Source organism: Scyliorhinus torazame, chromosome 13 (assembly GCF_047496885.1).
Source record: "Scyliorhinus torazame isolate Kashiwa2021f chromosome 13, sScyTor2.1, whole genome shotgun sequence".
In the NCBI taxonomy this organism is placed as follows: domain Eukaryota; kingdom Metazoa; phylum Chordata; class Chondrichthyes; order Carcharhiniformes; family Scyliorhinidae; genus Scyliorhinus; species Scyliorhinus torazame.
In genome coordinates this window covers 169920900-169946644 of record NC_092719.1, presented here as the reverse complement: position 1 = coordinate 169946644, position 25745 = coordinate 169920900, and the positions used below count along the sequence as shown (strand labels likewise).

The 25745-nt window shown below is 42.0% G+C and overlaps 1 protein-coding gene across 5 annotated transcripts in view; it reads left to right on the top strand.

Moving 5' to 3' along the window:
• flnba (filamin B a) overlaps positions 1-25745 on the top strand; it is a 218688-nt gene that overhangs the window by 182658 nt on the left and 10285 nt on the right. For all 5 annotated transcript variants that reach the window (XM_072472407.1, XM_072472408.1, XM_072472406.1 and 2 more), the window contains 7 exons: positions 6347-6469; positions 9344-9610; positions 10466-10603; positions 13662-13777; positions 16714-16846; positions 17311-17487; positions 25191-25409. In XM_072472407.1, coding sequence (XP_072328508.1) covers positions 6347-6469; positions 9344-9610; positions 10466-10603; positions 13662-13777; positions 16714-16846; positions 17311-17487; positions 25191-25409 — 1173 coding nt within the window. The remainder of the gene's footprint in view (positions 1-6346; positions 6470-9343; positions 9611-10465; positions 10604-13661; positions 13778-16713; positions 16847-17310; positions 17488-25190; positions 25410-25745) is intronic.

Genomic DNA, 25745 nt, shown 5'->3' with positions numbered 1-25745 from the left:
AGGCCTGGGGGCACCGATTGGGGTGGATAAGGTTATTAAGGGACTGGGGAATATGCAAGCAGGGAAGGCTCTGGGACCAGACTGGTTCCCGGTGGAATTTTACAGAAAATATGTGGACTTGTTGGCCCCGTTGTTGGTGAGGACGTTTAATGAGGCCAGGGAAGGAGGGACTTTACCCCCGACAATGTCAGAGGCGACGATATCGCTAATTTTGAAGAGGGATAAAGATCCGTTGCAGTGCGGGTCCTATAGACCTATTTCATTATTGAACGTGGATGCCAAATTGCTGGCAAAGGTACTGGCATTGAGGATAGAGGACTGTGTCCCGGGGGTGGTGCACGAAGACCAGACAGGGTTCGTAAAAGGGAGACAACTGAATGTTAACGTGCGACGACTATTAGGGGTGATAATGATGCCCCCAGTGGAGGGGGAGGCAGAGATAGTGGCGGCAATGGACGCAGAGAAGGCATTTGATAGGGTGGAGTGGGAGTATTTATGGGAAGTGTTAAGGAGGTTTGGGTTTGGGAACGGGTTTATTAGCTGGGTTAGTCTTTATGGGGCTCCAACGGCAAGCGTAGTTACAGGTCGACATAGATCGGAGTATTTCCGACTATATAGGGGAACAAGACCGGGATGCCCGCTGTCTCCATTGTTGTTCGCGTTGGCAATTGAACCTCTGGCCATGGCGTTGAGAGACTCCAGGAAATGGAGAGGGGTGATTAGAGGGGGAGAAGAACACCGAGTCTCGTTATACGCGGATGACCTATTGTTATACGTGTCGGACCCAGCGGGGGGGATGATAGAGGTTATGCGAATTTTGAGGGGGTTCGGGGATTTCTCTGGGTATAGGCTAAACTTGGGGAAGAATGAATTATTTGTGATACATCCAGGGGACCAGAGTAGAGAGATAGAAGGCTTGCCTCTAAGGAAAGTGGAAAGACACTTCCGATACCTGGGGATTCAGATCGCTAGGAGCTGGGGAACCTTGCACAGACTTAATCTGACACGGCTGGTAGAACAAATGGAGGAGGACTTTAAGAGGTGGGACATGCAGCCTCTATCGCTGGCGGGCAGGGTGCAAGCAATTAAGGTGATGGTCCTCCCGAGGTTCTTATTTGTATTTCAATGTCTCCCTATACTAATCACCAAGACCTTTTTTTTAATAAAATAGACAGGAGCATCACTAGCTTCGTGTGGGCAGGGAAAGTTCCGAGAGTAAGGAGGGCGTTCCTTCAGCGTAGTAGGGACAGAGGAGGACTGGCACTACTGAACTTGGGAGATTACTATTGGGCCGCCAATGTGGCAATGATACGTGAATGGATGATGGAGGGTGAGGGAGCGGCGTGGAAAAGACTGGAGGCCTGGGTAAATGATATGGCGGGGTTCATTAAACTGGAGCAGATAACGTTTGCCCTGAGAGGATCGGCTCAAGGGTTCACCAGGCGGTGGCAGCCATTTCTCGACTACCTAGGGGAACGTTAGAGGGAAGACAGATGACCAGCAGCAGCAACCCAGGGGGAAGGGTGGGGGGGGGGGGGGTTAGTTTAGTTTAGGTCAAAAGATAATGGGGTTTTGTTACTTGTGTATTGATAAATTTCTGTATTGTTATTGATGCATTTGTTTTGTAAGAGGGGAAAAATTGTTGTTTGGGAAAAAATTTTCAATAAAATATATTTTATTAAAAAAAAAGAAAATGTAATGCAATAATTTGATAGTGCTGAATGTTTTTTGCAGAATCCATGTCAAAATAATAACTGGGGTGAAAGTTCTTGCTGTTGAAACCTAGTCTCTCGGTATCTAGTGAAGAAATTGAAATCTATCTCTTCATTTGATGAACGGGGCTCAATACTTTTCAGTAATAGTCCTTGGATGTATTTTTAAAAAGTCGACGCAGTGCACTAATTGAGTAGCCGATAATGAACTCTTGGATTTTCTACTTGAATTCTTATTGGACATAGAGAGACACTACTTCTCATCAAACATATTTTCTATTGTATTGTATTTGGATCCGGCATGATGCTCCAATACCACTGCGTTTTGTTCTGAATTGATGCAGTACAAGACTAAATCGTGAAGGTTTACTTGACGCTTAAGTTGTTGGTTAGATGATCTAGTTCGGGGCACTGATACTGTTCTGTGATCACCTGAGGAAGGAGCAGTGCTCCGAAAGCTAGTGATTTGAAAAAAACCTGTTGGACTTTAACCTGGTGTTGTAAGACTTCTTACTGTGCTCACCCAAGTCCAACGATGGCATCTCCCCATCATAGAAAGTTAAAGGAGAAGGTAGAAGTGCAGGTTAATGAAGAGGACTTTAAATTAGTTAAAGGGGCCGAGTGCTCAGGAGAGGTTAGTAAAGCTTCCAGAACATGCAATAGAACAGAGTATAGAAGATGTCAGGAATCTAACTTCAGGCAGAGCACAAATGGGGACCAATATCGGTGGGGGGGGGGGGGGGGGGAGGGAAAGAAGGGGACGGACGATCAATGCAGGACTGAGGGTGTTGTTCCTAAATGCATGCAGTATACATTGATATTGGCTGATACAATGTTGTGGGCATCAGAGAAATGGCTGCAAGGGGCTGGTATCCGAATAGACAAGGATATGTAGCCTATCAAGACGATGGGCAGAGAGGGCAGGGGTGTATTGTTAGTAAGGAATGAAGTTAAATCCATAGCGAGAAGCAATATAGGATCGTAAGGCATAGAATCTGTGTGGGTAGAGTTGAGAAATCTCAAAGGAAAAGACCCTGATGGCAGTTGTACGGGCCCCCTACCAGTAGTCAGGATGTGGGGCAGAAAATAAATCCGTAGATAGAAAAGGCATTTTTTTAAAAAGCAATATTACAGTAACATGAGGGACTTCAATATGTAGGTGGACTGGGGAAATCCGGTTGGTAGTGGATCCCAAGAAGAGGAATTTGTAGAGTGTCCAAGATGATTTTTTTGGAGCAGCTTGTGGTAGAGCAGGAAATTCTGGTTTTGGTGATGTGTAATGAGGCAGCCTTGATTAGGGAACTTGAGGTGAAAGAACCATTGGGGCCAGTGGCCACAATCTGATCGAAGTCACCCTGCAGTTTGAGAGGGAGAAGCTGGAATTGGATGCAGCAGTAATATAATTGAATAAAGGTAATTACAAAGGAATGAGGGAGGAGCTGGCCAGAGTTGATTGGTAGTGGAGCCTAGCAGGCAGTGGAACAGCAATGGCAGGAGTTTTGGGGGTTATGCAGGAGGCATAATTATTATTTTTCCAATTAAGGGCCAATTATTTAGCGTAGCCAATTCGCCTACCCTGCACATCTTTTTGGGTTCTGTGGGTGAAGCCCATGCTGAAACTGGAAAATGTGCAAACTCTACACGGACAGTGACCTGGGGCCAGGATTGAAAAGTAGTAATGGGGATTAAAGAAATGGCAGAGGATCTGAAGAGTTACTTTGCATCAGTCTTCAGGGTGGAAGATACCAGAACTTCAGGAGAATCAGGGGGCAGAGGTGAATGGTGGATATCACTAAGGAGAAGGTTCTGGGGAAACTGAAAGGTCTGAAGGTGGATATGTCACCTGGACTGGATGGACTACATCCATGGTTCTAAAGGAGATAGCTGAGGAGATTGTGGAGACATTGGTGGTGATTGTTCAGGAGAGGCATGGAGGATCCCAGAGAACTGGCACCCCTGTTTAAGGAGGGAGGGAGGGAGAAATTATAGGCCGGTTAGCCTGACTTTGGTAAGATTTTAGAGTGTATTATTGGTAAGATTTTAGAGTGCATTATTATGAGATCGCAGAGTACTTGGAAGTGCATGATAAAATAGAACTGGTCAAAGGGAGGTCATGTCTGACAAATCTTAGAATTGTTTGAGGAAGTCGCAAGAAAGTTAGACAAATAACCAGGTGGACGTCATTTATTTAGATTTCCAGATGGCCTTTTGACAAGGTACCAGGCTGTTAAATAAGAATCCATGGTGTTGAAGATACTGGTGGATTGGCTGACTGGCAGAAGGGAGAGAGTGGGGATAAAAGTCTTTTTCAGGCTGGCAGCTGGTGACTAGTGGTGTGCCTCAGGGATTGGTGCTGGGACCATAACTTTTTGCAATATACATTAACTATCTGAAAGAAGGAACTGTGGGCACTGTTGCTAAGTTTGCGGATGATACAAAGATATGCAGAGAGACTGGTTGTATTGAGGAAGCAGGGGGGCTGCAGAAGGAGCTGGGCAGGCTAGGAGAGTGGGCAAAGAAATGGCAGATGGAATACAATGTGGAAAAGTGAGTTGTGCACTGGTAGGAAGAGTGGTAGCATAGTCTATTTTCTAAATGGGGTGGGGGCGGCTTTGGAAATCGGAAGTACAAAGAGTCCTAGTTCAAGATTCTCTTAAGGTTAACGTGCAGGTTCAGTTGGCAGTTAGGAAGGCAAATGCCATGTTAGCATCCATGTCGAGAGGGCTAGGATACAAGACCAGGGATGTATTTCTGAGATTTTGATTTTGATTTTGATTTTGTTGTCACATGTACCAGTGAAAAGTGTTTTTCTGTGGCCAAGGGAACGTACACAGCACGTACATAGTAGACAAAAAAGAATAATCAACAGAGGACATTGACAAATGGTACATCGATGAACAGTGATTGGTTACAGTGCAGAACAAGGGGCCAAACAAAGCAAATACATGAGCAAGAGCAGCACAGGGCATCGTGAATAGTGTTCTTACAGGTAACAAATCAGTCTGAGGGAGAGTTGTTGAGGAGTCTTGTAGCTGTGGAGAAGAAGCTATTCCTATGCCTGGATGTGCGGGTCTTCAGACTTCTGTACCTTCTGCCTGATGGGAGGGTATGGAAGAAGGCAATGCCTGGGTGGGAGGGGTCTCTGATAATGCTGTCTGCCTTCCTGAGGCAGTGGGAGGTATATACAGAATCAATGTGACGGTGGCAAGCTTGTGTGATGCGTTGTGGCTGAAACCACACTGCAGTTTCTTGTGATCTTGGACCGAGCAGTTGCCATATCAAGCTGTGATGCAGCTGGATAAGATGCTCTCTATGGCATATCTGTAGGAGTTTGTGAGAGTCGATGCAGACATGCCAAATTTCTTAGCTTCCGTAGGAAGTAGAGACGTTGTTGGGCTTTCTTGACTGCATCAACGTGAGTGGATCAGGACTGACTGTTGGTGATGATGACCCCCAGGAACTTAAAGCTATCGACCATCTCCACTTCGGAGCCATTGATGCAGATGGGAGTGTGAGTCATGCTATGCTTCCTGAAGTTGATGATCCGTTCCTTGGTCTTTCTGACATTTAGAGAGGTTTTCGGTACACCATGCAACCAAGTGATTTATCTCCCTTCTGTAGTCTGATTCATTGTTGTTTGAGATACGGCCCCCCACAGCCGTGTCATCCGCAAACTTGGAAATTGAGTTGGAGTTAAATCTTGCCACACAGTCGTGTGTATAGGGAGTGCAGTAGAGGACTGAGCACATCCTTCCGGGACCCCGGTGTTGAGGACTATTGTGGAGTAGGTGCTTGTTGCCTATCCTGACAGATGGGTGAGGAAGTAAAGTATCCAGCTGTACAGGGATGGGTCAAGTCCAAGATTGTGGAGTTTGGTTATTAGTCTTGTATAAGGCTCTGGTCAGACCCCATTTGGAATGTAGTGAGCAATTTTGGGCCCTGTTATGCAAGGAGTGATGTGCTAGCCTTTGTTGGGCCCAGAGGAGGTTCACAAGAATGATGCCTGGAATGAAGAGCTTGAGGACTCTGTACTCATTGGTGTTGGCGTTTAGAAGGATGAGGGGGATCTTATTGAAACCTATGGGATACTGAGGCCTAGATAGAGTGAACATGGAGAGGATGTTTCCACTAGCAGGAAATACTAGAACCATCTGGACTGCTGCACAAGGCTGTGGGGGCCAAATCGCTATCTTGACGACATCGCTAGGTTCTTGATTAAGAGGTTCAGGGGTTATGGGGAGAAGGCAGGAGAATGGGGATGAGAAACATCAGCCATAATTGAATGGCGGAGCAGAATTGATGGGCCGAATGACCTATTTCTGACCCTATATGGCCTTCTGGTCTTGATGTCTCTCTGACTTTGTTTGAAAAGTCAAGTAAGACTGCTATAATGGTGAGCAACAAGGTGCAGCTAATTGCTTTTATTTTATTAGCTAATTGCTCTTTATTTCTCTCTTTTTTTTAAAGAAGAAAAGCCACTGTTTTTCTAAAATATTCTATTTGCAAACCTTATCCCCAGAACTACATTCTTATGATCTCTTATTTGATTGAGAATTGGTGAAGAACCTACTGTTGAAGAAACTGATCTTTAAAAATATATATATATATTTTAAAATCTGTATAAATGTTTTCAGGGAGTCCATTCACAGTGAAGATAACTGGCGAAGGACGAATGAGAGAGAGCATCACTCGCAGAAGGCAGGCTGCATCTGAAGCCACCGTTGGAAGCATCTGTGATCTGAGCTTGAAGATTCCTGGTAATATTGAAAAAGAAATTCAATGTTTATTGGAATCTGTTCTCCAGTATTTGGATTGCTGTGAAAATTATATAATTTTTAAGAGTCAACAAAAGTAAATGTTTTATTGAGTTGGCTGTTGGTCATTGCTTCTTTTAAATGTTGGCTGAATTATAAATACAATGATGGCTGATGCAGAATCATCTCTCTCTCTCTCTCTCTCTCTCTCTCTCTCTCTCTCAATTTGTGCAGTTGAATCTTTTCACAAAGAGAAACTTTAAAAGTGCAGTGCTATGGTATTCTAATCCTCCAACGCTAGCTCTAATAACTCAATCCAGCCTATGGTTAATAGGTTAAATGAATTAATTGTTGTATTTATTTCTGAATGCAGCTCATTGAAATCTCTCTAAAGAGCACAAATGATGTGAAGAATTAGCTCATGTTTTCAGTTTTGAGGAATGTGCTGTTGTAGCATTAGTCTTTCCTGCAATTCTGACTACTGTCCAGGCTATTTTTCCTTTCCACTGATCTTGGGAAAACTATTTGTCATTTCAGTATTAGTATAAAAGACTTGGCATGATTGCAAAGGTTTATGTAACTTGAATCATTTCAGCCATTGTAGTAAAAATAGATTGGGAGATTAATTGTCCCTTATCACTAAATTAGTTGGTCAGCGTTGAAAACAGTGTTAAATCTATAGCTCGTGAGCTGTAAAGATCTCAAATGATAATACCATAAATCACATTTAATGGTTTCTATGTTCGACTATTTCAATTTTAAAAATTGGGTCTTTCACACTCTCTAAAGCCCTGCCAAAATTTGGTGGGGAATGGCAGAGGGGTGGTGAGAGCAATGGAGAACACATTGCTGCCGTGGAAACATGCAAGTTGCTGCTGACCACTAGTTTTGTCAGCTGTTTGGCAATTTATTCATAATGAACAATGTAATTGTTGATCATTATTGGCACTCGTGTGGCACTGCCTTTATGTTTTATGGGACTCATGTGCAAAATGATGCCCAACTTCACCCCCTCATTCATAGCATTGCATGTGGGCAGTGTAAATTCAGTTTCTTCAGCATTATGCAATTTGGACTGTTCTAGGCTAAAGTCAAATGATTTAAATTAATATCAAATGAGTTCTTGGTGGGAGATAAAGGGAGTGTCATGTTTTGTGTAGCTAGTACATTTATTTAATGCATAAAAATGTAGAAAACTGAAATGCAGATATTTGTATCTAAATTTTTCTTCTGGAATACAACTGTTTCCTGTCTCTTTCCTTTTTTTCTTTTCCTATTCCACTCAGTGACTTGGTTCCAACTAACGGTGGCTCGGGAGCACCTCTGTTGTACACATTCAGATTTTCAGACAAGTTGCACTTTCTTGTGTGCAGAACAAATGGAGATTCGACAGAATCGGTTTGAAAAATCCAAGGACCCTGCTAGTGTTCAAAATCGACCTAACCCGCCCCTGTTTGGCCTCTTCGGCCAGGAGGAATACAAATTGTTCAGTGCATGGCCATTAAGGCCGGATGGTGCGTTTCAGCACTGGGCATGTGGACTCTGAGGTCGGCAGAAATGTGCTTATTTTAAATTAGCCAGCATGCTTTTGTCGATGGTAGTTGCATGAGTAAGAATTGCCTTCATTTGTCTGTTTTTAAAATTGCTGAGAACTGTCCAACTTGCAACCAAAATGGTCAACTGTATTGTTGTATGATGTTGCATATTTGCTTACTATAGCTTAAGCATGAAATGCAAACTGGATATAGAACAGGGTGTCTACTTTGTACTGTACAAAAGTATTCTGCCATCTCCTGGCTTTGCATTATACCATATGTTATTTCGGTAGCTGTGGTAGGAGTTTAGTATTCCCAAGAGAAACTTCATTTTTAGACTTGGGAGAAAAATTGAGATGTCATAAATAATTTACAAAGTAAGTTTTAAGATAAATACTGCAGATAGTACATGTCACCTTCAAGGCAACTACCAATCAGTGATGAAATGGCACTGGGTCCTACTGACCCTTTTTCCCCACAGATGTACTGACCACATTTGGGTGGAATTACCATGTTGGAGGGGCAAGTGATAGAAATTATGACTAACTAGTGGGGAAATAATGCTATATAGAGACTTGACATCTTGGGAGAGGAGGAAAAGCAATCTTCTCTGCTCAAAATCCCACCATTCGCAGGTAAATATGCAGTAACTTAGATGGCAGCCAAAAGGAGAAGGCATGTAGCTGAGTAATAAAATTGGAAATGAGGGTACTCCATCAATTTCGTGAGTCCCAATAAATGTGTGTATATGTATATGTGGTCAAAGTGTACAATTTCCTTCTACTAATCTGACTTTACTCTTATTATAGATTACCTAATTTACCAACAATTTGATGTCAAGTTTTAACTTGATAAGTATTTTTTTTGTTAGTTAATATGTTCCATGATCTGGCCTGTTCTATAAAATCATCGTTGTGGTAGCAAACAACCAACTTAAGTTTTGATCAAAGTTTGTTTCACCTTCGCCAATGGCTCGTGGTTTATTTATAAATGTAGCTGTTCTTGTCAGTTGTCATCTGGAGCCCTGGTTAAGCACTGCAATTGGAAATTCAAGCTCTGCTTTCTGATCTGCTAAAAGGAATAGCAGAAAAACACTTGTAACTGATGGTATCAAAAGCACTAAGCTGCATAATGGCCTTGGTATCAAAAGCACTAAGCTGCATAATGGCCTTGGTATCAAAAGCACTAAGCTGTATAATGTACAATTAAATGCCAGTAAACCTGAACTCCTGCGCAATCAACTCGTTTTTGGGTTTAAGGCAAATGTGGCTACTTGGCTAAACTTGATTTTTATTGGGTTTCTGTTATTTTAGTACCTCTAACACTGGCTGTCCCTCCATAGAAATTGATGTCCACGACATGTCTGCTCAAGTGACCAGTCCCTCTGGAAAGTTGGAAGATGCTGAGATCACAGAAAGTGACAACCACACGTACTGTGTCAGATTTGTGCCGCATGAGATGGGTGTACATACAGTTAGCGTAATGTATCGGAACCGGCATGTCCCAGGCAGTCCATTCCAATTTACCGTGGGGCCACTTGGTGAAGGAGGAGCTCTGAAAGTGCGAGCTGGTGGCCCTGGTCTTGAGCAAGGAGAAGTCGGAGTCCCAGGTAATTTATTGAAAATGTATTTCTCTTCTACTATGGGTTTCCCTGATTTCTGTGGGAAAAATTATGGTAAATATAACTTTGCAATATGTGTGTGGATGGTGTCAATGCTACATGTGGAATATGTTTTGAATGAGGAACAGTGACTTTTACGGTCATCCTACCAATTTGCTTCTCCAGTTAAGACTTTTGATCCTTGACCAACAACAGTTCTGGATTTATTATTACATTAGTATAGCTGGTGAACTAAATTTAGGGAGGGTGTTTTTAACCTACCCTGTCCCTTCTCCGAAACCAAGGTGGATAACTGCCATGTACCCATGGTTCCAAATTGTTAACCTGAGCGCACTGCTAGGACACCTGTTCAAAGTCTTTGTATGGTGCCCTTCTTCCCTCACCCATTAAGTCCCAATGACCTTATTGTGACCTGGCTATCGTTTTTACTGGTGGCTGGAGTAGAGAGGACAGTGATTATCCTACCAAGTGATGGGATTGGGAGAGGGAGAATGATTGGGTGGGGGGGGGGGGGGGGGGGGGGGGGGGGGGGGGGGGGGGAGAGAAAGAGGGAGAATGGTTACTCTTAAAAAAAAAAAAAAAAATTTAAACTTCCTTGTTGAAACCTTTTTTTGTACCAAATACAAGGTTCATGGGAGTTGTATAGAAATGAATTATTTGCTTTGAACTAAACCTTCAGGATGCATTAGGAAATGGAATTATCTAAACTTGATGCAAACTATTTCACAAGTTGAATACAGGCCTCCTTCAGTTATGACTAAACTTTCCAAATATAAAGTTTTCCAAAATAGCAAGTAACTGTTAATGGTACCTTTTATTGAGGATTTTTGCTCGCACTTGTAGCTGAATTCAGTATCTGGACACGGGAAGCTGGTGCCGGTGGCCTATCCATTGCTGTGGAAGGACCCAGCAGGGCAGAAATTTCATTTGAAGATCGGAAGGATGGATCCTGTGGTGTGTCGTACATTGCACAAGAACCTGGTGAGTGCAGAAATCCTGACGACATGTTGCTTGCTGGTTGTGGGGAGTCTTCTCTTCTTCCTCTTCCTCCTCTTCCTCCTCTTCCTCCCTCTCTCTCTCTTCCCCCCCCCCCTCCCCCCCGAGGTGGTGAGAACAGCATTATGCAGTAGTTCAAGAGGGATAGCCAATAAGTGCTGCTCACATCCCATGAATTTTTAAAAAATAATGTTGCTGTTACTGTGTCAACACTAACATTCTGCACATTCAACATCAAATTAGAGGCTCTTGTACCAACTCCATTTCCACTGGTTTAAATCACTATCTTGTTCCTCTCCATGTCACTGAAGGACATTAAAACTAAGGCCTGAATTTTTCAGATGGTGGGATCTCCCTAACCAACCATCATCCCTACTGACTCCGAGCCCTGCATTTTGTGCTTCAATGAGTCAATTTGAGAAGGTAAAGTTAGGACGATCGGGGTGTCAGTGGCAAGGCCAGGCGGGGAGGGGAGGTCCAGTGGCCACTAACCCTTAAGGGGGCGGGAGTGCCTGCAGTTAGAAGGGGCCTTGATCGGGGAAGGGTATGCCTCTATCAAAATCTGTTTGAAATCCTCACCAACCTAGAAATTGTGGTTGGGTGGGGAAATGGAATTGGCCACTTGGCTCAACTGGGGCAAGGGTGGGCATCCTGTCCACCCCAGGATAAATTGCTGCGGGTGGGAATCGGGAGGAAGTCCTGTCCTTCAATTTCATGCTTCACCCTTAAAACCCATAATAAAATCAACAGGGGAGTGTGAAGTTTAGCCCAAGGTTTTCACAAATGTCTGGATGCGATCTATGATCCAGTCTTGGTCCATCCTTTATCATGGAGGCCATTCAGCCCATCAAATCTGCACAGACCCTCTGAAAGGGCACCATGCCTAGACCCACTGTTCTGTTGTAACCCTACATAACCTTTTGGATACTAAGCGGCAATTTAGCATGGCCGATCTACCTAACCTGCACATCTTTGGACTGGGGGGAGGAGACCAGTGCACCTGGAGGAATCCTACGCAGTCATGAAAGAACATACAAACTCCACACAGTCACCCAAGGTTGGAATTGAACCTGGGTTCAAGATGCTGCTCGGACTCCTGCATTGCTAAATGGCTTTCAAAAAGGCAGATTTCATTCTCTGAGCAAATCTTCTCTATCCATAACTGGGCGAGCTGTGCTTCCAGCATTTCCTCTTCAGCAGTATGGAGATCTCCAACTTGTCTCATTTCATTACAAGTCTCGCCATTAATCTTCCCATGGTCAACGGTTAACTATCTTCTTCACCTTTGAAAGTGAAAATACAAATTCCTACACAGTTCATCCTTGTGGTGAACATTGAATCCTTTCAGGACAGAAAGAGGCCATTCAGTCCATTGAGCCTGCACTGGCCCTTGCTCCGATAGAGCACCGTACCAAGGCCCAATCCCCACTCCTAACCCCACATAATGTTTTGGGCGATTTAACATGGCCAATTCATCTAACCTGCACATCTTTGTACCGTGGGAGGAAACCCACGCAGACACTGGGAGATGGGTGACAGACAGTCACCCGAGGTCATAGTCGAACCTCGGACCCTGGCCCTGTCCGCCACCCCAAAATGCAGCTTTCTGGAGATGCCGGGGACTGAACCTGGGACCTCTCGCACGCAGCCCCTCGGCGTGTAATCTAATTGATATTTGGAGCCCCATCTCCCCATTTGGATTTTTGTGCCATCTTCATCTGGTCAGGCATGTTTTGAAGTCCACATACATCACAAAATGCCTATTCGAACAAAGGCCGAATAAAACATCCACTTTGCCTGTCTGTAACATTAGAAAGCATCCTCCAGTAAACCCAGATGTATTTTCATAGAATCCCTACCATGCAGAAAGAGGGTATTCGGCCCATTGGGTCTACACCGACCGCTGAAAATGCACCCTACCTAGGCCCAAACCCCTCCCTATCCCCATAACTCCTCCATGGGCCAATTTAGCATAGCCAATCCACCTAACCTGCACATCTTTGGACTGAGGAAACCGGAGTATCCGGAGGAAACCCACGCAGACGCTGGGAGAGTGCAAACTCCACACCGACCGTCACATGAGGTTGTAATCGAACCTGTGTCCCTGGCACTGAGGCAGCAGTGCTAGCCACTGTGCCACCGTGCCGACCTTTTCATTCTTGTAAACTGTTATATGCCATGTCAAAGTCACAGCAGTTTTTTTTTTTTAAAACACTTATTAAACTTGTGTTTTTTCGGTATGCTGCCATTAATGCAACGCTAGTGACTGAAATATTTGAGCACTTGTGAATAAAAATAATTCTCTACTCAACCCAGCCATCTCCTTGCAGCTGGTGAAGGTGCTGCATTTAAACATTCAGTGTTATTTGTGGTAGTTGTGGACCTTCAATATCTGAAGCCTGCAAGGGAACCACATGTCCTGCCCCACCTCTTTCTCTGACACTTGTTTTGTTGTACTCTTTTTGTCCTGTTTTGAAGTTCTGTTGCGAAGTCCCACTGAACCTCCTATTTTCCAAATCGCCCTGTTTTTAAAAGCACTCATTTTGCTTGCATTTAACGTGGGGGCCCACTTGATTGTGATCCTGCTAGCTTTCTGTGTAGATGTTTTCTGATTGCATAGTAGATGGTTATGGGCATTTCTGCCTTGGTCTATGACCATATTCTACAGCCCTGAGCGACTACACGGTGTGTGTGACCCATTGCAAATAGGTTTACATGTGCGGAACATTTTTAACTTCATGTATCCTGCAGTTGGATTTGATGAGGATCACACTATGAATAGCATCCAATGTGCTTCTCTAGTGATCCACTGTTCAGAGTGTCTAATAAAGGAATTGCACCACCCTATCTCACTTTATTTATAAAATATTTGATGTGAAAATAATTTGTTGATTATTTAAACTTAATCAGGATACATTCCTCACCTGGCAAGTGGCAACATTTTAAATGGTCTGGAGCAGTAAATAAATCTCATTTTGAATTTTTTAGTAGATTCTACATGTCATATAATTGAGCACTGATCTATATATGTTTTATATTGCAGGGGATTACGAGGTGGCAATCAAGTTCAACGATGAGTACATCCCCAGCAGTCCCTTTGTTGTTCCCATCATGGCTTCATCAGAGGATGCAAGCAGACCTACTGTTGCTAGTCTTCAGGTGAGACATAAGAAAATATCGGCTTACTGGCTGGGTCTCCTGCTGCGCACTCAGAGGTCACACACAGTGTCTCCATTAAAATGGTTGTGTATTTTGCCTAGAAAGCAGTCATCCGTTTTGTGGTATATGAATGTGAAAATGTTGGAGGGAGAAGAATGCAGAAGCAAGGGAATGTAAGAAATTGATTACCACTTGCATTCGCAGCAACTGCTTGACTTAATACAATTGTTATGTATTTTGGCCTTTAATTCCATAGCAGAATAAAACCACCCCCCTCTAATACACAGAATCACAGTTCATGGTTATGGTGTAGTTGCACCATAACTATTGGGATGAAGTGAAGCTGGCAGAGGTCTCTTACATTTAAAGTACACGCCCTCTTTTAAAAAAAACAAAACCTTTTTTCCAAATAAGGGGCAATTGTTGTGGGGGTGAAACCCACATGGACATGAGGAGAATGTGCAAACTCCACACAGACAGTGGGCTGGGATCGAACGCGAGTCCTCCGTGCTGTAGGCAGCAGTGCTAACCACTGCTGTATTAAAAATACCCTTTTTAATGCTGATTCTTTGTGAAATTCAGCTGCTCCCTGGGTCATAACAGAAAAGGAACTAAGTTGATGAAAATAAATAAAGATGGCTTTAAAACTTCTCTGCAATAGAGTTCAAGGATAAATGTCTCCCATTTGAACCAGCAAAAAGACCGTTAGGCTAATGTGATAGTCTTCCCAGGCTATCTTAATTCAGCACTTTAAGAAATTTTGCATGCCACAGGTTGAGAATTATTTGCAAGATATAAAATAGTTTAATTTGTAATTATTACAATGGACAATACATGTTCTGGAAGTGGTGCTTTGAGAATTAAATACGTGAATGAAATCATTCTATAACCGAATTAGTGAACACAATTGGATTTTTGAGTGAAGAAAATAGTTCAGTTTGCATGAAAAAAAATTGCGTCATTGCCTCAGTATGTTGGAATTCCACATTTAATCAGCTTAATTTGTTTGATCCGTATCTTGGGCTGTACTTGCAACCATAATTGTAGAATGGCCTTCTTCTAGATTACTTAATTTTTCCCAGGGGGGACTTCAAATCGCGTGGAACCTCCTATTTCCAATTTGTCTCCCAGAAGACCGGAGTTAATTCTTTCTCTCAATGGGCAACATGATCCATTCTAATTTTTGGATCCAACCTACTGAGAACACTGGTTGCAACTCTGTACCATGTGTATGAAAAAAGGGGACAAATATATCAGTGTGGCCTTTGCATGTGTAAGCTGGGGTTCACCATCTGCCACTTTAAATTTAGGATGTTTTTCTTGTGTCTCATTTAAAGGTTTGTGACAGCATACCTGCAAGATGCATGTTACCCACAAGTTAAAGGTTGAAGAGGTTCAAGAGTCCAACCTTTTTTTTATGCTGATGTTCTTTTAGTTGTTGTTGGTGGCTGAAAGTGAACATGCTATTCCTGTTGATAGTGGTTTTGGGGTGAATTATGTCAAAACTGCTTTAGTCAGTTGTATGGTTTGGTACTTAATGAAAACAAGGTGGCACTCCCTCTTCAGGTCTTTAGCAGTAATTAATGGTAACAGGTAATGTGGAAATTCCATTCAATCTTTTCATTTTGTATTAATTGTGATTTAACCTCCAACCAGGTTTGATATGAATTCTGATGAACACAGGTTACTGGATTTAAGTGAATTTTTAGTCTGTAATGAGATTTCGCAAATATTTTGCCCCCCCCTTCCCACGACTTGTACTCCACAATCTCCAACTCTTATCTCGCACTCCTTTTTGGCTCGGGGATCCCTTGGCAATTCTAGGCCTCTGGTGGGTGCATTATCAGCTGCTGCCCCTGTTGGTGCCGTTTGCAGTGGTGAGTTGCTGGCCATCTCAGCAGGAACAATCTCTGCCACCAGGGTCCTTTTTTTCCCCTGGGATTAGCCCAAAGGTGGCTACTTAAATGCTTGAAGTGCATTCCGAACAGTTGAGCCTCTTTCCTCCCACCCCCATGGAATTGACTGGTTCTCTGATCAATGCATGGGACCCCTCAAACCGATTAAATCCCATCCATGTGTGCCTTGTCAACCAAATTGACATCCTCACTAAACATGCAAAGTCTAAGCAAGCTTGGAAACTGAAGCTGAAGTTTTATTTTGGATCTGGATTTCATTTATCGGCCACATTGAATTGCTGAACTTTGGTCCTAGAGGAAATGGCCTTATCGGGCCAGGCACTTGAGGGTTTTCTGTTCGGTTATAGAAAAGGGTTTTAAAACATTTTTTGGTTCAAGTTATTTTATATAAGTTGGTCATTTTTTCAGTTTCCCTGGTTTAACATGCTTCTCTTTTCTGTAGTAATATACCAACGAGCACGAAATTCCATTACATTACATCTGACTGTCAAGACATTCAGTTATTGTGGTTCAACTTCATTCCAATTTATATTAACCATCAATGGAAAACCTACATTCTGCCACAAATTTCAAAATGGGTCCATTGCATAGCTCCATTGTATGCTTTTATTCCTGAAGTTAATCTGTTATGTGTGCTTGACTACTTTGTTCCCAGGGCTTTCTTAATAAGAGAACTATGTGTTGTATTTTTTAAAATCTTGACACTTGATATTCCACTAAACTATTTACTCGTCGTAGTAGAAAACTGAGTACCTCAACTAAGCTGGTTGAATTCTGCTCCATTCATTTTTCAAGGCTCATTGACTTTAACTCACCCCTGTGGCATTGGGTGAATTCACTCCATATTAGTTCTTTTGTTATCCACTACTATGAAGTATTTGATAAAACTATCAGCAGCTGGGGGAAGTGAAGCAGGTATGGTGCCTTCTGGCCTAACTTGCATTTTCCTGTTCTCGAGCTTGAGTGGAACAGATAGGTTGTTCTAAGTGTGCAATAAAGTGTTTGCTATTCAATCTCCAGGAGTCAGGATTAAAAGTAAATCAGCCTGTATCTTTCGCTGTGAGACTGAATGGTGCTAAAGGTTTGATTGACTCCAAAGTTCACAGCCCATCAGGGGCAGTGGAGGATACCCATGTATCTGAAATTGAGCCAGGTAAGGATTCGGGAACACATCTGGGTGATATTTATAAACTTTCTGCTTGAGTCTACTCCTTTTTTTTTTTTCTGCACTCCTGTGCAAATTCTCTTTCCTCTTCTTCCCTTCTTCTCCTCACCCCAATCCTGATCACCCCTGGTGACTGTTGTCCTGCAGGTGTGGGTGGGGAAGAAAGGAAGGAAAAAGTAAGACTGAATGAGGTTCATACACATCTCTTCTAAATTATTGCCAAGGCTTGAATGGCTCCTTTTGTGTACTTCTAACCGTGTTACTGTATGAGCAGGGCTTCCTGGGTTGTACTTGCCTAGATGTTTGGTATGGCAGAGCTTCAGGTTTTATGGGTATGTGTGCATGTGCCCATTTTGTATACCCTTTATAGGAATAACACAATGAGTAGAAGTGTTGCTTGCACATTGCTAAATATACACTAATAGTGGAGCTTTTAATGATGTTTGTTGCAGGCAAGTATGCCATTCGTTTCATTCCTCATGAGAATGGTGTCCACTCTATTGATGTCAAATTCAATGGCAATCACATCACTGGCAGTCCATTCAAGGTTCGAGTTGGGGAACCTGGACAGACAGGCGACACAAGTCTTGTTTCTGCTTATGGATTAGGCCTTGAAAAAGGAACTACAGGTATGGTGCTGGTACATTCTACTTTTTCCCTTGCAGGTTTCCCTATAGTGTTGTCAAGTTTAATGTGTGTTTCTTGTATTAAAAGATGCTCCTAGGTATTCCATCAAATTTTGATTCCAGCCACCGAACTGTCCATTTAATGAAAGTCATTTAAATTTCTCTTTCCCTTCAGACAGACAGGAGAATTCTGGCAGCACTATTTACTAGCCCTATTTCAAGAAATCAATTGTTAAAATTTCTTGCATCAGAAATATAATGTCCCAGTACATGTTGCAAATAAATATTGAATGTACTTGCTGTTTCTCTACAAGGTTGCTTTTAGCAAAATCTAGAAAACAACAGTTCCTTCCACAATTAAATTCAGAGCAAACATTTAGTGCTTTATGGGGGGAAATATACTAGTGTGCTCAATGAACGTGTCCACCCAAACCATAATCTAATTTCTCAATATATCCCTCAAACTCTTCAGTTCAGAAATTAATCTGACAATTAAGGTGCTTATCTTCATATTTGTGGCAGTTTGTACCTACCTGATAACTCGCCAATATGTTCCCTGCAATGTGACCTTCAGAAATAACCAGTTCCAGAATATTCTGCCAATTTGCTCCATGGTAGAATTTTGATGCAAAGAAAATGGGTGCTCAAGATGTTGTATTGCCAATGCTCCTTGTGTCTACATCTGTTTGTGTGCAAGTTAATTAATGCATTGAGCAGTTGAGTTTCCTTCATTTTGGTCCAGTGATGCCTTTAAAATAAATCAGAGTAATTGTAAATCAATCAACTTGATTTCCTACTGAATCCATATGACTCTCTTCTCTCACACCCAAACCCAATGCATGTCGCTTCAGACACTGCAAATTCAGTTCTAGTTTATGGACCATTTTATTTTGTTTGGTCTATTAATTTTATTTCGGACCATAAAGGGTGAAGGCCTTTCATTAATTCTTTTTAACCAGGCTTTACCAGTATTCTAATCTGGAGGGAATACTTTAACCAACTGAGTTTTCAGAATTCCTACAGTGCTGAAGGGCGCTTTTCGGCACATTGAATCTGCACCGACTCTCAAAGAATATGAAGAGTATGAAGTCCTCCTACAAAAGGCTGTGACTCACTGGGGGAAAATAACCAAGATATTGACCTAAGTAGTAGTGTAAACATTAATTATCCTTGCCTCTGACAGGCACCCACAACATTCATGATAATGTGTTCAATTCATGCCTCAAGTATCACAGAAGTAGCTCCATTCTTCCAAAGCTGAAAAGCTTCTGGACGTTGGTCCTTTCCCGATGATTAATCACATCACAGGGTGCCCTTTCATTGTTTTAGAAACAAAAACACTTGTGTAAAGTCTTTATACATGCTGTAGCATTCTGCACATTTTTCTTTACAGTATTTCGTGACCGCTTCAGCTGTTGAAGGAAATATTTTCCACACTAGTTTTAGTCTGATCAGTAACTGTTTGTGTACTGCCTGTCTCCAGTGAGTTCTAAAGTTGAACATTCTCCCTTCCACAGTACCTACTTAACTGTTCCTGCTGGTTCGGTGCAAGTTAGAATTCAGCCAGATCACTGTTGGCTCTTTCCAAGTAAATCTGGTCTAACCTGTTACGTTCGCAACAGTAAATTGCATTATTTCTCTAATTAGTCTATTCACGGAACATGGCTCTGAGCTCCACCTAAGGAGTTCCCCTGTGTGTATGGGTGAAAGCAGAACATTGATTACCTGCCACTTTTTTGTGGTGTTCGTCTTCCAGATGTACCCTTCCATCTCCCTTTTGGTTTTGGATTCGGATGTGTATCATTTTTTTTATTCCTTGTGGAATGACAGATACTGAAACATTAAAGGCACTCTCTTTCTCGGGTTAAGAAAAATATCATTTGGTTGCATTTCTCTTGAAGCCTTAAAATATAAAATGTACATTACAAAGCAGGCCCAAATGGTTTATGCCAATGTTTATGCTCCATCCAAGTCCCCTCTGCCCAAATTCAATCCTCGCTTCCAACCCTACTCCTGTGTCACCCTTTCCTACTCTCTCTCAATTGCCTCAAACCTTGAATCAATGGTGTCTTGTTTAATCACTGTGGCAATGAGTTCCTGAACGTTGGTTCTTGCAGCTCTCTCCATATTAACAAACTCTAGAATTATTTATTTGATATTTTGGTGGCTGTCTTGTATTTATGTATCTTTTTTGTTCTGGACTTGTTCACTAGTAGAAACAGGGTAGATATGGGAAATGATCAATTCTCTTCATAATTTTAAAGATTTCTATTGGGGTCAGAGTCCCAACTTGCCCCATCTTTCCTGATGGCTACATTGTCATAGGAATGTTACTTTAAGAAATGTTTGTCTTCTCAAGTGGCTCTAATGATGTCAGTGTGTGGGTGGAGCTGGGGCTCTGCTTTTTACTTTCATTTTGAGCTGGAAGCTGTTTTTGGCTCTTGAGTTTTAGTTTCGTTTTCAGTTGGGGAGCTGCATTCAAGCAAGAAGGTGTATTTTGATTTCTCTCTCTGCAGGCTAAAGAATGTCTCCAGATCACTTGATAATTTAGAAGTGATACCTGCTTTCTCTACAAACGTACTGTCTTTGTTTAAAAGGGTCATTGACTTATGAATGTTGTTAAGAAACTTATTAAGGGTTATCTATGGAGTATTGTATCTGTGGGGATTATCAGTGTTTGTTGTTAAGATGTTTACTGTGTTTATAAAATGTTAACTGGATTCATAGAATAAACATAGTTTTTGTTTTGAAAAAAAATACTTTAGATCTCTGTTGCATCACACCAGTAAAGTGGGCCCTTGTGCTCCCCATAACCAAAATCTATTCAAAGTTGTGGGTCTGGTGAACTCCCATGATATACTTTGGTGTTCTCTAAACCCTGGCCCATAATATATCATTGATGTAACATGTTTGTCAATCTCTTAAGCACTTTGTCTTTTCTATATTTTGAGTATGTATTCCAGGACAGTACGGATGTTCAATTTCTCTCAACCTCTATTTGGTTTGCATCATGGCCCAACTACTTTAGTGATCCATGCATTTGTACTCTCAGATCTATTTGCTCTTCTACCCCATTTGATTTCTTGCCTTCCAAGGACTGAAAGTTCCTTATTTTTCCAATCAAAAGAGCCATGTCACACTTCAGCAAATAGGGTTCAGAATAACGACGTGTACTTTTCAGGACTTCCAAATCACTTTTACTTTTGAGGTGTGGTCTATATTATCATGCAGGGGAATCTAAAAAAGTAGCACAAGAACCCATGGTTATGATCTGCTTGTAATGTTGGTATTGAGTTAAATATTATCTTGGTATGGAGGATTACGATCACCATGGTCAGTTCCAGTCCCACTTGACCCGGAGTTACAACACAATTCAAATGAATAAATTCTTAGACGCACACCCAAAGTCTTGGCCCTTGGCTACTGTTTTTGAAAACTCATCACTACTCTTAGAAGTCCCCCTATACCAAAAAGGGCCGACATTCTAAATGGTGATCAGGGATTCTCACTCCCCGACTCCGATACAGGCTTCAGTGGGTGCTATTCAGGTCAAACTATATTTTCAAGTTATCCCCCAGTATAACCCATACCTTCACCGAAGATTTCATCTACTTACCACTTAGTAGCATCGATCCTGGGTCCCGCATTACTAAGTAAGTAAAGTAGACTAATAACCACTGTTTCAGGTTAAAACTTTGAAGTTATTTTATTATTATAGATTTTTCCCTCTTTTTAAAAGGTGCAATCACTGTCTTTACAGAAAAAGTAAAAAGATCTTGCTTCTGGATCCTTCCGGTTGGTTGAAGGGACCTTCAGGCCCAACTTGACAATACATCTTCTTTAAAGTCTGGTCTTCTTTAGGTGTATTCGCTGATGAGCTTGGTTGCTGTGTCCTATCTTTCCCATGTACAGAGCTATGAGAGGTCACTCTGAGCTGACTCTGGCTCCTCTTTAAATTCTAGTCTTCCTTAGATGTAGTAGCTATTTTAGCTCTGCTGCTCTGCCCTGTCTCTCTCCCATGACCGAGCTGACTGTAATCTGACTCTAGCTGCTTGTTCCTTCTCTGCTTCTCTCTCTCTCTCTCTCTCTCTCTCTCTCTCTCTCTCTCTCTCTCCCTCTGAGTTCTGGTTCTCGTTCTTCCTGCCCTGGTCTCTTGGTTTATATTCTCTTTCTAACAATTAAGTTTTTATGACGTTATTGTAAAGTAGCTCTTATTTTCTTTGATTGTAAATAGTATCTTTGATCTAAACCTTCTAATCCAACTAAGTATTCATTTTGACATGACTTCATCTCCTAGATCTGATTACATTATTTCCTTTGTAATGTTCAAAATGCTTTGACTTGGAGGTGTTACTTTTAATTCCAGTAATTTCTATTGTTTTATTTTCCAATTGTGTCCTCAGCTCATAATTTTGACTTTGATTTTGGCTTTGGACTGTTTCTCGTAGACTGATAGTCTCCAGTTTTCTTTAATTTACCTAGTTTGGCAAATTTTCACACTTCGAATTATCACCAAATTCAACTGAACCTCATCCTTTTCTTTCCAGATCTTTACTAAGATAATTACTTTCAATGAAGGTGTGAGCCATTGTTTTTGGCTTCATTCAAAATCCTGTTTGTCTTGTTTGCTAAGCCTGCTTGACCAAGGCTATCTGCATTTTACAATCCTTCCCTGGCAGCTGCTGTTAACCCTTTGTGGGATCTTTCCCAGTATCCTCATGTTTCTCTCAGACCAGGTATTGCCAGGCTTCCATGTTTCAAATTACACACCTTTCCATATTTTCAATAACACTACCAAATAAATAGTCACCCAGGTTTGTAAATTTAAACACCATTTTATTAATAATATCTATAATTAAATATGTAGTAAATACAGCAGGTTACAGGCGGCGCTGTAGTACAGTGGTTATCACTGTTTCTTCACAGCTCCAGGGTCCCAGGTTCGATTCCTGACTTGGGTCAGTCTGTGCGGAGTCTGCACGTTCTCCCCTTGTCTGCGTGGGGTTTCTTCCGGGTGCTCGAGTTTCCTCTTAGTCTAAAGATGTGCAGGCTAGGTGGATTGGCCATGCTAAATTGCACTTCAAGTGTCCAAAAATGTTAGATGGGGTAACTGGGTAGTAGGGATAGGGTGGAGATGTGGGCTGGTGCAGATTCGATGGGCTGAATGGCCTCCTGCACAGAATTCTATTATGTTAACTATTGTCTATCTAATTCCTAACACGCCCCACCCTATACAAACAGAGGGTTGGTCTTCTCGCACGCCCTCCAATTTAGGCTTTCAGTTCAAGGTTTCTGTAGCGCGCAATGACTTACACAAGTCGAGAAGTGATGAAGTCTATCGAGGCTTTATTACGCAAGACTTGTTCCCCAGCAGCTCAGTTACAGAATGCGGCTGCTGGGTGAACTCGAGCTCTTAAGGGCGGAGCCAGAAGTCGGCAGATCCAACCAGGACCCGGGGCCTGTCAGCCAATAGCCTCTCGGCTACACAGGTACCATATTACCCCTAATACATACCACCACAGTTTCTCCTTTCCATCTGTAATGATTTTCATTGTAGATTAATTCGGGTCTCTGCAGTTTCAGAAATACAGCAGCATTTCTGGAGAAAACCAGAACGGGAGTGCGCAACTTTCCTCCAGGACCCTTCCTTTGTTGTGTTTGGGGGGGGGGGGGGCGGGGGGAAAGAGATAAAAAGCCCCCAGAGACCTGACTGTCCATCCTTTGTTCTCTGGGGTACAGGCGGATGACTGCCTGTTACTTGGCAGAATACAGTCTTTGGGCCAATTTATTGGCCACCAACCAATCAAACACCGTCCCACTGATGGGTGCCGAAAGTGTTTTTTTTTTTTTGTTGTTGTAACTTTTGAATTCCTCGCCTTCCCCTGCTCAGCTTAAAGGTCGATTTAAGCATCCATGGATCAAAATGATGACCGCAAAATAAAGTAAGGGGAAAGCAACAGGAACGGCCTTTACACATGTTAAATATCATCTAAGATTGGGGAAATCATTTGTCCACTCACACTGTCCTACATGTTTCTCACACTCTCCTACATGTTTCTCTCCCTGTGCTTCAGCATAGTCTTCCATATGTATTAGCTATAATCCTGATTGGAGGTATCTGCAAATTGCAACACCGTACAATCTATTAGAATGTGACTTTCTATCCTGCAAGTGCATGTTAATTGGAGGTTGTGCAAATCTGAATACTGGTTAGTGTGTTTGTTGGACTTGATTTATTTTATAAAACATTACAGTTGCCTTGAAAACTAATGCATTTTGGACATATCTTTGCCTCTGTCCCATTGTGACTTATCTCTTCTAAACAGGCTGCAGCTCCTATGACTAAGCTGACAGTTAAACTTCCTATCTCATGACTTGTGGTTCAGCTCAATCAGTGGGCATGGTAGAGCTGTTTACAAAAAGTTACAGGTTGGATATGGCAGTGAACAATAGAGCTTTACAGCAATACAATGCCACTTTGTTAATTTTAAAGGCTGCGTTTCTTATGGCATTGACATGCATTATTTGAATAGCTTATTGTAAACTGATCTTCATTGTTGAAGCACTGGTTATAAATCTAGTGCGACACACCAGCATGGAAAAGCAAAACGCTGCTATCATTCAAATGGTTGTTTATTTTGTAAAGGGCTGCACTGCTTGTGAATTTATTTAGTGGGCAAGTGGGTTGAGATTGTTGGAACACTGCAGTTTATGACAATAACTCTTGGAGACAACACTTTCTCTTAGAGTGGCCTTTGTAGTTCAGAATAAAGATTTTTTTTTTAATGTGAATTATTTGCCTGGTGACTGGTTTGAATCGGTGGTTAGCTTGGATTTTCAGATAGGAAGTTTGTGCTCCTGTATTCCTCCCTCGGGGAAAATTCCAGATGATGGCTGTTTTTTCCTGTTGCAATCAGAGTCTCCTGTTACTACATCATTAATTGGTTTGACCCGATTATCAAACCAGCATGCACTGAAGGCTGACAAGGGACTGAAAGGCTAAAGGTGACTCGTGTTTTGTGTAACACATCCTGAACAAAAGATTCCTGCCAGTAATTCTCTGCCCACCCCCCCCCCCCCCCCACCTCTCTCTCTCTCTCACACACACACTCTCACTCACACGCACATATACACACATGCACACACACGTGATTCCCTAAATGCAGCTGTAATGCTATAAGAAGATATTTGTGATTGGACATTTTTACTAGCCTGTGGTGCATTTGGGTATCTCACTTGGGGACAGTGATATTTTGGCTAATGTTGCAGAGTATGATCCTTGGCTTCCACTTTTTAAAAAACAAATTGTGTAGTGCTTTTTGCAGATCACTGGATATGTCTAGTGCTGTACAGTTAATGAAGTAAGCATTGTCTCTGTTGTGAAACCGGAAACCAATATTGCTTACAGTAATGTGCTAATGACCAGATAATCTGTTTTGATGTTGATTTGAGAGGTAAATATTGGTCAGGACACTGGGGATAACTCTCTTCTCCTGGAAATGGTGCTATCTTTACATCCACCAGGGCAGGCAGATAGTGTCTCAGTTTAACATCCGTGCAAGACGATATCTCCGCTGTTCCAGTCGTGGAGAAGGATTTAAACCCAGAATCTTCTGACACCGAAGCCAGCGTGCTGCCACTGAGCCACAGCTGACATGTGATGCAATTCACAAGATAAAATAAATGATCATTTTTTGTGATTGCAGGTGTCCAATCTGAATTTATTGTCAAAACAGTTAATGCCAGCCCAGGCTCACTTAGTGTTGCAATTGATGGGCCATCTAAAGTAAAAATGGACTGTCGTGACTACCCTGAAGGATACAAGGTTTTGTACACTCCTATGGCACCAGGAGACTACCAAATTGGAATTAAATATGGAGGACCCTATCACATTCAGGGAAGTCCTTTCAAGGCAAATGTTACAGGTAATATAATCTGGATTTCCATACAATGGGTACTTGGTATCCCAGCTGGAAAAGTAGTCTACAGTAGATAGCCTAAAAATAAAATCTAATACCAAAATCTTAGATCCATCTAGGTTGAAATGGGTCAAATTATATAAATATGTCCTGCTGATGTAGCTTATTGCATTATGAACATCATTGCTTGCCACCATTAATGCTTGGCATTTATGGTTTAGGAGCCCTAAATCTTTGTTTGAAAGGGCAGTGGATGTTATACTCCTGTTGGAATAATTAAAGGACTTTCATTTGTACAGCAATGCAGATCTTTACAGATAATCTAATTTTGGAAAATTATTT